This window comes from Protomyctophum parallelum, assembly GCF_964188405.1.
Source record: "Protomyctophum parallelum genome assembly, chromosome: 19".
NCBI classification, from domain to species: domain Eukaryota; kingdom Metazoa; phylum Chordata; class Actinopteri; order Myctophiformes; family Myctophidae; genus Protomyctophum; species Protomyctophum parallelum.
Window position 1 is genome coordinate 15,035,387 of NC_139717.1, and position 14,463 is coordinate 15,049,849.

At 43.3% G+C, this 14,463-nt stretch overlaps 1 protein-coding gene across 3 annotated transcripts in view; it reads right to left on the minus strand.

The window, feature by feature from the left end:
• Window positions 1-1,476: 1,476 nt before the first annotated feature.
• The window catches only part of wasf1 (WASP family member 1), a 94,378-nt gene continuing 81,391 nt past the window's right edge, over window positions 1,477-14,463 (minus strand). For 2 of the 3 annotated variants that reach the window (XM_083790301.1, XM_083790300.1), the window contains 4 exons: window positions 10,680-10,849; window positions 9,648-9,824; window positions 7,614-8,191; window positions 4,897-5,772 (listed from right to left, as the gene is read on the minus strand). In XM_083790301.1, coding sequence (XP_083646427.1) covers window positions 5,615-5,772; window positions 7,614-8,191; window positions 9,648-9,824; window positions 10,680-10,849 — 1,083 coding nt within the window. In that variant the 3' untranslated portion in view covers window positions 4,897-5,614. Of the gene's footprint in view, window positions 1,498-4,896; window positions 5,773-7,613; window positions 8,192-9,647; window positions 9,825-10,679; window positions 10,850-14,463 lie in introns of those variants that run through there. The other variant, XR_014570744.1, reaches the window with a different exon arrangement.

Here is a 14,463-nt window from a genome sequence, read left to right on the forward strand (position 1 = left end):
GGTCAAGGGTATGGTTGAGAATGTGAGTAGGTTTGTCTACACACTGAGAGAAACCGATTGGTTCAGGCTATCAGTTCCTATGTCCGCGTGAATATTTAGATCACCAATTAAGATGATTTTATTAGACTCGAGGACTAGACTTGATAGAAATTCAGAACATTCGGATAGAAATTGTGTGTAGGCGCCGGGGGGGGGGGGGGGGGGGGGGGGGGGGCGGTACACTGTAATGACTATCAGCGGCTGTATTGATTTCCAGCTTGGGTGTGAAAGGTTGAGAATCAAGCTTTCAAATGATTTGTATGTAGCTCGGGCTCTAGGACTAATTGTTAGGCTTGAATTGAAGATGGCAGCAACTCCACCTCCAATTTTACCATTGTCTCTGGGTATATGTGCATTGGTGTGACTTGGTGGAGTGGCTGTATTTAAACTGACATATTCTTGCTCACCCAAGTCAGACAAAATAGCACCATGGTGTACTGTTTTTAACTTGTCTAAATCTTGTTTGGCAAGCCAAGTTTCTTAGGCACAAGATGTCTATAATTTTGGTCTGTTTCTATAGGAGTGGTTGCACCACTCAAAGAATGTATAGCCAGTACAGCTGGTGGCAATGAACAAAAAATGCGCCTAGTGAAAAGGGACAACCTACACAGTGGCTTTTATTGCATTCCATTTCATTATTGATTTTCCCCCTGTAACTCCCAATAAAGGGGAAGAGGGACAGAACATTTGTTTGCCGGTTAAATATAGTCATTGATCAGTGAAATACTGCTGTCAAACCCACATCAGGAACACCAAATATATAACAGTTTTGGTTCACAATACTTTGGAATCTTGGCACAGACATGAGCTTTCATTAGGGACTGAATTGGAGCTCAGAGAAAACCGTGTTCTGTAGTTAGTCCAGTGTGCTAATTTATTGTCTTCAAACTATAGAGACCAGACTCTAATAATGGCCTGGCTGGGCATCCGCTGGCCTAGTGGTCCAGGCGAACGCCACATATAGGCTCTGGCCTGACAGCGCGTTGCATGTTCGAGTCCCGTTCATGACGACCTTTGCTGCAAGTCTCCCTGTCTCCCTGTCTCCCTCTCCCCCTCTTTCCTGTCTGTCACTGTAACTAACTATCAATAAAGGCACAAAAATCTAAAATGAATCTTAAAAAAAGAAAAAGCTAATCAAATGAAAATACAACCAATGAATAATATATTCACATGAGCACACAAATACACTTGCGAACTGACCAGAAGAATATTCATCATCACGATACGTGTCTTCAATCAAGTCGCACTGAAACAGAACAGGACATTTGACTGAGTCTTATTAATGCAACTGTTGATGGCCTCGCGATGCCGAAATTCAAAAGAGGCATACAGTATGTGGTCAGACAAAATGGTAATGGTGCATTTGTGTTCTCCTATACCTTATGATGGGTGCCAACATTCTGTGCCTCCTCCGCAACATCTTCAGTCTCAACTTCCTGTTTAGTTCTGCAGGGGCATCTATTAAGACATGCACAATAAAAGTTCAAGTTCACATCAAATAAATTCTAAACTAATCCACACCTCATCATACTTTTTCGGGAGGAATTTACATTAATTTACATATTTATTTATTTTGTATGCCTGTTGACACTATTTTCTGATTTGTGGAGTGATAGAGATATCTAACCCCCCCCCCCCTTTTCTTTGTCTCTAATATGTCAACAAAATAAAACAATAATTCTGAACCTGGCTTTATCCGATCTTCAGATTTATCGTCCCGAAATGTATGCAAATTAGCGCATATAATGCATAATTTGCATATTTAAACATATCATTTCACAAAACTCAAAAAAATCTTAGTTTTAATATAAGTAATCAACTGGAGAAGTTTCATTGTGATAGCTATTAGTTAACTTTTTTCTCTATTCACCTACCATGTCTCACCTTAAATCAAATGGATCTGTGGTGACGAAAAGAGAGTTGAGCCAGAAGGTGATCTGTCTACAGAGCAATCTTCGTTCCTACTCTCACCTATGGTCATGAAGTGTGGGTCATGACCGAAAGAATAAGGTCGCGAATACAAGCACCCGAAATGAGTTTTCTTCGACGGGTGGCTGGCATCTCCCTTAGAGATAGGGTGAGAAGTTCAGTCACACGAGAGAGACTCAAGTAGAACCGCTGCTCCTTCGCCTGGAAAGGAGCCGGCTTAGGTGGTTCGGGCATCTGGTTAGGATGCCTCTCGAGCGTCTCCCTAGGGAGCTCCCACTGGGAGGAGACCCCGGGGCAGACGAAGGCACAGTTGTAGGAAACACATCGACTCACTGGCCTTGGAACGTCTCGGAAACCTCCAGGAGGAAGTCACTAATGTTGCTCTGGAGAGGGAAGTCTGGAGCACTCTGGTGGAGCTGTTGCCCCCGCGACAGACTACGGATAAGCGGTTGAAGATGGATGGATCTGTGGTGACTTAATTACCCTCAACATTCCTATAGTAGAGGCCCCAAGAGGGATCCATGTGATGTGCACCCACCCAATGTGTGATTTTTGGCATCCATAGGACCTCTAATATAAAGATTTTGATGATCCAAAGAAAGTGGCACAAAGTGTTTTTTTACAATGTTTTATGAGACTATCAGACCTGCAGGATTGCGATAGAATCTAGGTTGTATTGTCAAGAGGGACATGTGGTGAGACACTAAACTAAACTGATAAATACAGATAAATAGATAAACTAAAAGTGTTTGTTCCACTGATCCAATCGAGTGCATTTAGATAAAACATGCTCTGAAAATGCACGTGGCCCACCCATCCTTTAGCTGGGTGGGCCGTGAGCACTTTCATCCTTGTCCAGTCAGAAGCCAAAGGCTGCTTTGGTGAAAACGTGCCATGCTTGACCAAAATAATTGTTTTCAACATGACAAGAACTCAACAACACACGTCAACACTTTTGTTGTCGAGAAAGTCATTTTCAGCAGGACGCAGGAAGGGGCAATCAAAGGCAAATTCCATAACTACTAAGGCTGAAACATAACATTAGATTTTATTAATTCAAGCAAACTGTTACAGTCAACAGTTACATAAGTTACATGGTATACAGTATTGACCTTTTCTTCTTTTTTTTCTATTTCTTTTTTAACCAGGGTTCCTGTATTCCACCCCATCCCCATTTGTCCCCAAACATAGAAACAGCTAATCCATACAAGCGCAGGCAAGTAAGTAGTAACAGCACAATACATTCATCAACTCAACAATACATGTTTTTTTTGTACGAACAATAAGGCAAGTAGAAGAAATAACAAATGAAATATAAGGACGGCAGACATCTTCAATTAGGAGTCAAAGAAAGGCATAAACAAATCCTTCTTTCTTCGGAGGCCTCAAAAAAGGTGGCATTACATGTGTAGACAAACCATGGCCTTTCTTTTTTAAATTCTTCAGAGTAACCGTAAACTGCTCTAGAACCAAACGAGGTAAGGCTTCTTCTCGCTAGCCAGACAGAAACAAGAGTCCAGGGGGTATCTGTGGGATAAGCTGCCTTCAGTAGAATGAAGTGACTTGTACCTGGAGTCGGCTGGACACTGCGTTGATCCATAGGGCTTTCACTACCACAGTTATGTATTCAAACAAACCACCGATGTAGAAAACTAGAGCCCGGCCGAAGCCACATTTGTGGGTGCGATGCCGATGACGATTTTGGAGGGTCCTGGACCACCGATTACCGATGTTTTAACCAATATTTTTTGTCAAAAAATTGCAAAGAAAAAGGTTCAAATCAATTAGGAAAAAAAGTCAGATTCTTGGAAGCTTTAACTTCTAAGCAAATAAATAAATAAAAGATAAACACAAATAACCACTCAAGCCGTATTAAAAGTAGCTAACCTTCCATCTTTGAAAATGTTTGAAAATGTTAATGATGACTGGAACACATCAGCCGTTATAAGTTGCAGATACCGACCAACGTCGCTAAAAAATAAAGTAATGGCCGATATATCGGCCAGGCTCTAATTCAAACATCCTTTCTTTCCCACAGCAGCATACTGTATATTTGCCAAAGAGACTGAAGACCTGGACCTATGTGTATATATCTATCCTGCAAGAGGCTTCTTGTTACGGCCACACGAACACAGGGAGAGGAAGGTAGCGCAATATACGCAAACCAATGGCTCAATAAGGTTTATTTTGACATTACCCATAATGTCAAAATTAGCTTCGGTTGGTCTTAAAGGGACCCACAGAACCCAAAGGAAAACATAATTTCCCTCAATCTCTTGGCATACATTTCCCTGGGGCATAGATTAGTGCAGCTGAACGGATGGTGGTGCAGACACACTTTGACCACGGGACCACAAAATCTTTCCCCGTCTTCATTTTCACCACAGTCTTACAACAATCATCACGACATAACAGTATCATCACAATCGTTAGTTCTGAAGTGGTGAAAATAAGTCCTGTAGAGGAAAAAAAGAAATAAAAACACTAAAGAAAAAACAAGACCCAGCCGAATCAACACACAGCCGAATGTGCATAAACAGTCTTGAAGTGGTCGTTATTGGCAACTACTGGCCCATTAAAACTGCATATGTTTTCAGTAAAGGAAAGACACAAAAATAAAACAGCATCCATTCAATACCACTTTCACCCACAAGGTGGCAAAATTGTACAGGGGAACTTAAGATAGATGCAAACGCCACATAATCTGTTATTCTTTTTTTTGTTTTTTTGTTTTTACATTGACACACAACATTGCTCAACAGAGAAGTGGTTCTTCGTGTCTTTTTTTGTAGTAGTTAAAAGAAAATAATAATAAGAAAAAAAAACGTGGGTTATATTCATGTTTAACAACTGCACACGGGAGATTTTATAATAATAATAAAAAAACTAAATCCGGTAGAAACAACTCAAGGTTTGTGTGTGGTGATGTAAAAAGATGAATGAATACAAAAAAGAAACAGCGAGATGGACATGTCGACGCAGAGACTTCCCTCCAACACTGGGACCACAGACAGAAGAACAGCATGGGGGGGGGGGGGGGAGAGAGAGAGAGAGAGAGAGAGAGAGAGAGAGAGACAGAATACCGATGACAGACAGGAGGGGGCGTTCGTCTTCTTCAAAGTCGCTTCTGAGAACTACAAGCAGTCCAAATGGACACTTTCCATTTGTCCATTAGGTTCCATTTGTACACTCTCTCTCTCTCTGGGTTATAAACAGGCACTGAGGATTTTGCAGTGTATACTGGGGTTCCACTTGACTTCAGTTCAGTGATTCTCACACATTTTAATTGCAAGAAACCCCCCTCTCCTCCCCTTCCCAGTTTGATATGCATTGATTACTCCACTCCCATTTGAAATCTCTGGGACGCCGTCTACATTGTAAAATTCAGTATCAATTTAATTCTGAGAGTGCACAAAAACAGAACCAAAACTGACCCGATTGGTACCACACTCTCAAGAGTTACGGTACAGCAGACCCCTTGGTGGTGGTCCCCGAACCCCATTGAGGTAGAGAAGCAGTAGCGTCAGAGGCTCTTGTGGGAGGCACGCGGGAGGCATTCCCAACGCTCCCACCCACACCATCGCTCCTCTCTCTCTCTCTCTCTCTCTGTGTCTCTCTCTCTCTCCCTCCCTCTCCTCCGTCCTCATCACTCCATCCAGTCTCCCTCGTCAAACTCGGACTCATCCTCGGAGTCGGAGTACTCGACGGCGATGCGCCGCGACAGGATGGTGGCAACGTCGTTGCCCACACGATCGTGCTTGGCTTCCTGTTCCCGCTGCTCCTCCACCTTCCGCAGATGGATGCCTGGCAGACAGACGCGCGCATGCACACGCGCATGCAAACACGCACACACACACACACACACACACACACACACACAAACACACAACACAAGCATTTTTATGTAGGCTACTATACTACTACTATACCTCCTAAACATACTGTACATCCTAAAACGTAACACTAACTCCACAAAGCTTTTTATTTGTATTTATTTATTTAAACCTAATAAAACAACCATCTCTTGTGAGGACTAGGGAGAATAAATCCACAATGTCAAATGTGTCCATTGTAACCTTACCTTTCAGGACGGGAACCCCTTTTGGGGTAGTTGTTGCCATGTACAGTATATAGCAACATAATTTTTTTGTCATATTTTTGAATAAATATTTCAAGGTTTTTTGAAATAATTTTAGAAGGCGTTTTTAGAATCGGCCTCAGTCCAAAATACGCACACACGTTGGGGGGGGGGGGGGGGGGGGGTGTATAAAAGATCAGGGGGATGCGATCATTTAGAGACGGAGAGAGAGGCAGAGCGATGCGGTGAGTAGGAGGTGGAGAGAATAAAGAGAGATGGCGTGGCTCTGTTCTTTTGGCAGACATGACTCAAAATGTCGTCACTCCAGGTGGGGAAACCTTGTATGTCCAAAACCATTCCTTTTACATGATTATTTTATGTAGTCAAATAAGTGAAAATAACCGATCTACGAGCTCGCATCGCATCATGACGTGTTGTAGATCATTTATTTTGACTACTTTTGTGCATTTATTTATGAAAAAATCTAACATAAAAAGGATGAAACATGGAGATGGGAGGTTTCTGCCTGTTCCTGTGCTGGGCTCTATGCTTATGTGGTGCACTGCTTTGTCATTTAAAATGCTGATTCAACCTGTCCAACTGTTGTTTTCCATAACTAAAAGCTATCATCAAAACACCACATCTACATGCTGCCCCAGCCTAACGATATGCTTTATCCTCTGAAACGTGTGTTTTATTTACAAACGTATTTACATAGAAACAGTTTTAGTCACAGTTCGACTTCGTTGTCCGTGCTTTTTCTACAGCGGGGAAACAGTCAAAGTTAACCTTGAACAGTTGAGACAAAGTATATGTACAAACTATACAACGCCCCACATTGTTGCAGAGGTACATTTAACTACATTTAACCTCTACATGATACTTCATTCCTTCTTTTTACCCTCTCTACACCAAATCTCTTTCACCCGATCTGAGCTTGTAGAGCGGCTATTTTTGTGAACGGTCACCGATTTTATCTGAATGTTGGCTTATAATGACATGCCCAGAATAGGGCATTCTCCTCAAACGGTCCCACAACTTAAGCTCAGTGTGGAATGCTATTGTCATTCAGCATATCGACAGCATATTATCCTGTAATGCAGTGGTTCTCAAATTCATTCATATCAAGAACGTCCAAATTGATATGTATTTGTCCGTGGACAAGATTTGTGTTTTTAAATATAAAAAAGGGAATTTGTATTTATTTCCAAATAGCCAATGTAGGTTTAAAGTGGTTCAACTGATTGTGATTATTGTTAAACATCTGCATTCCATCATTTACAAGTCTAGGTCTACACAATTAGAGAATGTAAAATAATTGTTATTTTGATCAAAGTTTGCCTGTTATCTCTCCTATGATGGTACATCAACACATCATGGAATTGTGGACAAAATCTTATCCAACAATAACAAAATATTCTTTAGTTGGTGGTCCGTGGCTCAAAAAAGAAAGCAAGAATAAATATGAAAAGGCTTGAAAACCACTGGTGGGTCCAGGAGTCAGTCCACTTTGAGAAGCGCCGCCGCAGTGTGCCAGTGCGAACGCAGCCCCAGTACTATTACCCACCTTTCCGGATGGCCTCCAGCAGCACGCTGCGCGCGTCGCTGATGGGCGGCAGGCTGCCCGAGTGGTGCCTCTTGCCGCCGTGTCCCGGTGCCTCGTGGGAGGAGCCGGCGGCGTGGTGCGGCGACGCCGCCATGGCCGCCGCCGAGGGGAAGGACGGGATGGGCGGAGGACTGGAAAAACAGGAGGAGGAGGGGGACGCGCCCCGTGCTTCGGGGAGCGGCAGCGGGGGCGGCGGGGGCGGCGGCGGCAGGACCGAGTCCTGCTGGTGGTGGAGGAGACGGGCCGGGGAGGAGTGGAGGGGAGGGGCCACGGGGGGCGGGGCTGGGTGGAGGACGCCGGGGGCGATCGTGAGGGGGGCGGGCGGAGGCGGGATGATCTGCTGCTGCTGGACGGGCAGCGGAGGGATGGGAGGAGGGGGGGTGCCCCGCAGGCCCCCCGCCCCGCCGCCGCCGGTGCAGGGCAAGGGCGGAGGCGGAGGGGGGAGAGGGGGAGGCGGAGGGGGAGGGGTGTTGGAGTTGAGACCACCCCCTGACCGGGCGGGAGACTGAGGCCTGCTGTCTGAGAAGCCCGAGCTGGAGCTAGAGAGAGAGAGACAGAGAGAGAGAGACAACATTAATTCAAAAATAGGGGAAATCAACAAGCTTGTGGATCTGCTATTTTTTAAACAATCGTTTATTTTCAAATAGCAGATGCATATAGGTTTAAAGGGGTTAAATTGAAGCAAGGCCAAAAGATAAGCAACTAAACTACACTTTAGAAACAAGCCACAAATTGTCCCAGGTGCGCCACCAAGCAAACCCTCAGCAACCACCTACCTCTACCAAGCCTCTCAGAGAGTCGTTTTATATATATATATATATATACACACACACACACACACACACACACACACACACACACACACACACACACACACACACACACATTTATTTTTTATTAAATATTCTTCTGCACACTAAACAGTGTATAGCAACGAATAAGCCCATTTTATATTTGTTATAAGAATTTAAATAGGTTATCTGACACATCTCTAAGCTCACAGTGTGTCACATTGCGATGAGTTGCAAGCTTGGAGATCTACCATCTTCACTATTTTCTTTTAACCAAAACGGTTTTAATTAAACATTACTTTTCTTATAATTAAACCAATTTGTTCCATTAAACTGCTGCACCCCTAATACCCCTATATTATATACATAAATTCCAGATTCCAGCCTGGCTGTTTCTTACTGATCTCTCCATCTCTTCTGACGAACAAAGAGAAACAGAATGACCTCTGGTAACCCTCACTGAGCATGACACTTTATTGATCCCCCTGTCAGCTTCTCCCTCTCACCTCTCTCTACGCTACAACCCATCTATCCACCCATCCATCCACTGCACCGTTTTCACCTTTCTTTACTGCCTCTTTTTTCCCTTTTTATTTCTTTTTTTTGTACCCCGCTCCAACAGAGCAGAAAATCCTAGAACAGAGAGCGGAGCTGCAGCCCTTTGTGTGTCTTTGCAACAGAGTGAAATAACACAAACAACAGTCTCTAACGTATACGGTAATAGGAAGACCACTCACTGTTGACCGACTGGTCTACAAGCTCACATTGTGACAAAAACAATTACTGCTGGGGGAAATTAACTGCTGATTTACCATCGCTGTATTTACTGTAGACCTGAGGCCGATTCTAAAAGAAATGGCTTCTAAATCCAGTTTCGGTGGTTCTCAACCTTTTTCATGTCAAGGACCCCCAGAATGATCTGTATTTGGCCGCGGACCCCCATCTGAAGAAATGTTGTTCCAATAACTTTAGTTATTAGTTACTTTGTAGATTTGGATTATTATTTAATACAAAACACACATTGACAACTTCAGCCCTGTATACATTTCGGCTATTTGAAAATAGCCTACTCGTAGATCTGCTATTTTCAAAAGATTTGAAAACTTCAAATGGGACATTATGCATAATGAGTACATTTACTCTTGGTACATTAAAGCTGCTATAAGCAACATGTAAATTTTTTAGGGGCGGGGTGTTATGTCACCTGATCATAGAGGGCGGTTTGATGTCTCCCAGGGGGTGCATGGGTGGAGGTGGCGGGGGGTCGTGCGGTCGGGAGTACATCCGGTCCCCGGTGCGGTTGAGCAGCTCGTTCATCTGCGTGTAGGGCAGCGCCGCCAGCGAGAAGGGCCCGTCCAGGTGCTCCATGTAGAGCGGAGCCCTGAGCCCACACAAACACACACACCGTTTAGAGCACACACCATGTAGAGCGGAGCCCTGAGCCCACACAAACACACACACCGTTTAGAGCACACACCATGTAGAGCGGAGCCCTGAGCCCACACACACACACACACACCGTTTAGAGCACACACCATGTAGAGCGGAGCCCTGAGCCAACACAGACACACCGTTTAGAGCTTTACACTCCATGTAGAGCGGAGCCCTGAGCCCACACACACACACACACACACACACACACACACACACACACACACACACACACACACACACACACACACACACACACACACACACACACACACACACACACACACACACACACACACACACACACACACACACACACACACACACACACACACACACACACACACACACACCGTTTAGAGCACACTCCATGTAGAGCGGAGCCCTGAGCCCACACAGACACACCGTTTAGAGCTTTACACTCCATGTAGAGCGGAGCCCTGAGCCCACACACACACACACACACACACCATTTAGAGCTCCATGTAGAGCGAAATGTATTTTGTGTAAAAAAACCCATAATAAACATTAAACATTATCTACATTGAAAAACTGTGTACATTGGTGACTATAACTATAATGATATAAATAATCTACATGATCTTGGGGCCTACAAAATAAAAAAAACCAACAAGGTCGACTAGTGGATTTACTAGTCGACTAGTTGAATAGTCGACTAGTTGCTTAATGCCCTAACACACACACACACACACACACACACACACACACACACACACACACACACACACACACACACACACACACACACACACACACACACACACACACACACACACACACACACCTGTTGTCGTGGTAGGCAGCGGAGCCGTTGGGCTCCCCGCCGGGCGGGGGGTCGTCGGGTTCGTCCTGGGCTAGCTCCGCGCCCAGCGCCAGTTTCTGCCACTCCTTCTTGCGGTCGTGGGGCGCTCGAGGTATCTTCTCTGCCTCCGGAGCACGCTCTATGGCCTTCAGCTTTAAACAGGTCCAAGTGGGGAAGGGACAGGTAATAGTGATTGGGAAGGGACAGGTAACAGTGATTGAGAAGGGACAGGTAACAGTGATTGGGAAGGGACAGGTAACAGTGATTGGGAAGGGACAGGTAACAGTGATTGGGAAGGGACAGGTAACAGTGATTGGGAAGGGACAGGTAATAGTGATTGGGAAGGGACAGGTAATAGTGATTGGGAAGGGACAGGAAAAATAAAATGGGGAAAAAAAAATATATATTAATGGAGGGCGAGGGCAATGAAACAAACAAGGAACGGGCGGAAGAATGTGTGGTGTTGGGGGAGGAAGAGAGGCGTGGGAGAGAGAGAGGAGAGAAAACCGCTCAGATTAGTCGCTGTATCCGCCGAGGGTAACGACATAAAGGTCAATCATAAAATGACAGTAATCTAAAGGTCAGACAAGGAGGGAAACGGAAGGTTTAAGGTTTAGATCATTGCTTCCCAAACAGTGGATCGGGACCCATTTGTGGGTCACAGAGCAATTGTTATGGGTCATGACACTAGTAAAAAAATAATATTTTATTTTCCTACATTTATATATTTAAAAAGATCTTTTCCATAAATATAAATAATAATTAAGTAGTAGTGAAATTAGCTGATCTACAAGCTCTTGTGTTCTTGTAGATCTGCTATTTTCACTAGTTTGGGCCCCCGGGGCAAACATCTAATCTCTCGACATGAAACAGTTTGGGAACCACTAGTTTTTATAGATAAATAGATAGGTTTTATTTGTCATTTTTACAACTGTGAACAGCAGAAAAACGAAAAAGTGCACAAGCCGCAGCAACATGAGTCACGCCGCCACAAACTTCTCTTTACATCATAAGCTAAAGAGAACGATGCACACTGTGAAATCTGGGGTGTTCATTGATATCAGAAAAACTCTTCAACACTCAGGACTTCGCTGTGTTGGACAGAAAGAGAGACGGGCGTTTCACAACTGTCCCGTTAGTAGTCACAGGGTTCCCAAACCTTTTTAGCTCGAAATGTACACAAATACATTAGGAATTAATCACTTCAAGCCCTATTTAAAAATGAATGACAATTGCCAATCTACAAGCTCACAATGCGTCACGATATGACACCTTGTGAGCTTGTAGATCAACAATTTTCACATTTGTTTTTAAAGGTTTGGAGTCAATTTCAGAGATTTTAAGATTACGTTTAAGATTTTCTTTTCTGGAAATTTCAGGATATCTTTTGAATTTTTATTATTTTATTTTTATCCTTTTTAAAAATAAAACAAATATATTATATTAGTTTTATTTAAAAAAAGGATATTTACTTGCGACCCATAAAGACTGTTGCGCAAACCCCACCAAAATGGGTCATGACCCTAAGTTTGGGAATCACTGCTGTAGTCCGTAGCATATATACGCACACACACAAGGTTAACTGAGGATAATAAGTATAATAAGTCTTTATATTGCGCAGTAGGATATAGCTGTTGTCATAGCGACTACTATCCTCTGAATTTTTTTTTGTGCGTGTGGATTTTAGACGAGGCTGTATGGAATATTTACACTTTTACAGCACGAGGCCTTTGAAGAGAGAAATCAACACTGCTGTTGAAAGAGCATAATATCTAGCTACAGAGGAGGAAAGTCTCTCCCCCAACACACACACACATACATGAGTCTGGGAACAAGGAACACCGTTAGACTGTACTGACGTACAGCACATAATGACATACTGTCATACACAATACTTTGCCATCCACACACCAAGAATGATCAACTATACACAATTTGTAGGGACAGTCATTTTAAACAAACTCTAGTTTGTACGCAGAGCACGTGCACATCCAACAGTTAACCCATTTAGGATGGGAATGCATCTGTGTCGCTTTAGCTTTTAACCATTATTTAAAACCTATTCAAAAATGCTACGAGCTTGTAGATCTGCTTTTTTCTTTTTTTGTGAAAATGTCGCGTAAATCTTTGTATTTATTATATTATTTCACAGCGTTTTTAACTCATATCTTTACTCCCGATGGGGGTCCGCGGCCAAAAACAGATCATTTTTGGGGTCCTTGACAGGATTTAGAAGACATTTTGTAGAATATGGAGTCTTAAATGAGTTGAAAGAGGACAGTGAGGATCCGCACACTGGATCCAGCTCCAAAAAGGTGTTTTGGATGTTTTTGGGGGGGATTACCACCACCGAGGTGGTAGGCCAGTGTGGGGACTCTGTTCTGTTTTAACCATCTGAACCCCAGCCTTACAAATTCTTCTTTTTGGGGGGACATTAGTCTAAGACTTCAGGGGTCTCTGTCGGGTGGAAACCTCCTATGTTACTTTTCACTAGGAATCAATCATCACACTCTGTGTGAAGTGAGGGGCGCCCAGATTTTTTGGGGGGCATAATGATTTTCTCATGTCCGTGAAAAATGAAAAAATAAAAAAGGAAATAGAATCCACAAGCTCAAAACGTGTCGTTTCGCACCATGTTCAAAGCTGTGGGCATTTTCAGCATGCAACCAAGTGTAAAACAACTTGTACTGGATCTCTTCTCCACTAGTCCCTTCCTAACATTTTAGTCCAGTTTTTATCTGTTGACGGAATTGTCAAATATATTTAGTCTTAGTTTTAGTCATCTACCGCTTTAATTTCCATTTAGTCTTTGTCAGTGAAAAAAGGTAGTCGACAAACATTTTTGTCAATTAGTTGACGAAATCAACAATATCGATTGGGACACTGTGACAGCTGTTCAGAATGTACAGGGTGTCACGTTCGGTTCATCACATCAGTGGTTCCCAAAGTGGGTTCCGGGGACCCCCAGGTTTCCTTGAGGGAGTTCCAGGGGGTCCCCAGCTAAATGATAGTTTGGAACCAAATGGACGTTATGGGTCTGTAACTCTGAGAGTGTACAAATGGAAGCAAATTACCATTGATTTTACAAGATAAATTGGGTGTCCCAGAGATAGAAATGCCATTAAATGGGGGGTCCGTAGCCTAATGCATGTCAAACTGGGGGTCCTTGAAATCAAAATGGTTGAGAATCACTGCTAGAGCCGTAACAATCTTCTCTTATGGGGGCCCCTGGCATATCTTTTCAAATGGGGGTCCATTTAATTAATTAGTGTCAATTTGGGGGTCCTTGACATGAAAAGGTTTGGGAACCACTGCATCACATCACTCGACATTCAACATGTTTACATGCTGTGCTGTGGCGCATCAGTGTGGACTGACGTCATTATCATACAGTTAACCCATTTAGACCAGAGGATGCATCTGTGTCACCATATAGCTTTCAACCACTTTAACCATTATTTAAAACTTTACCTGTTGAAAAAATGCAGATCTACGAGCTCATAGCTAATAGCTACGAGCTTGTAGATCTGCTATTTTGTTTTAGTTTTATCGTGGAAACGTGGCTCTTTTGAATATAATATACTTTCACAACAACGTTTTAACTCAAATATTTAACTCAAATATATGGGGGTCCGCGGCCAAATTCTGATCATTCTGGGGGTCCTTGACATTAAATAGTTTGAGAACCACTGATATAGAAATATAGGTTTTATTCCTGAAAACTGACAGGATTTGGAGGACAGTTTGTAGAATCTGGTCTTAGGTC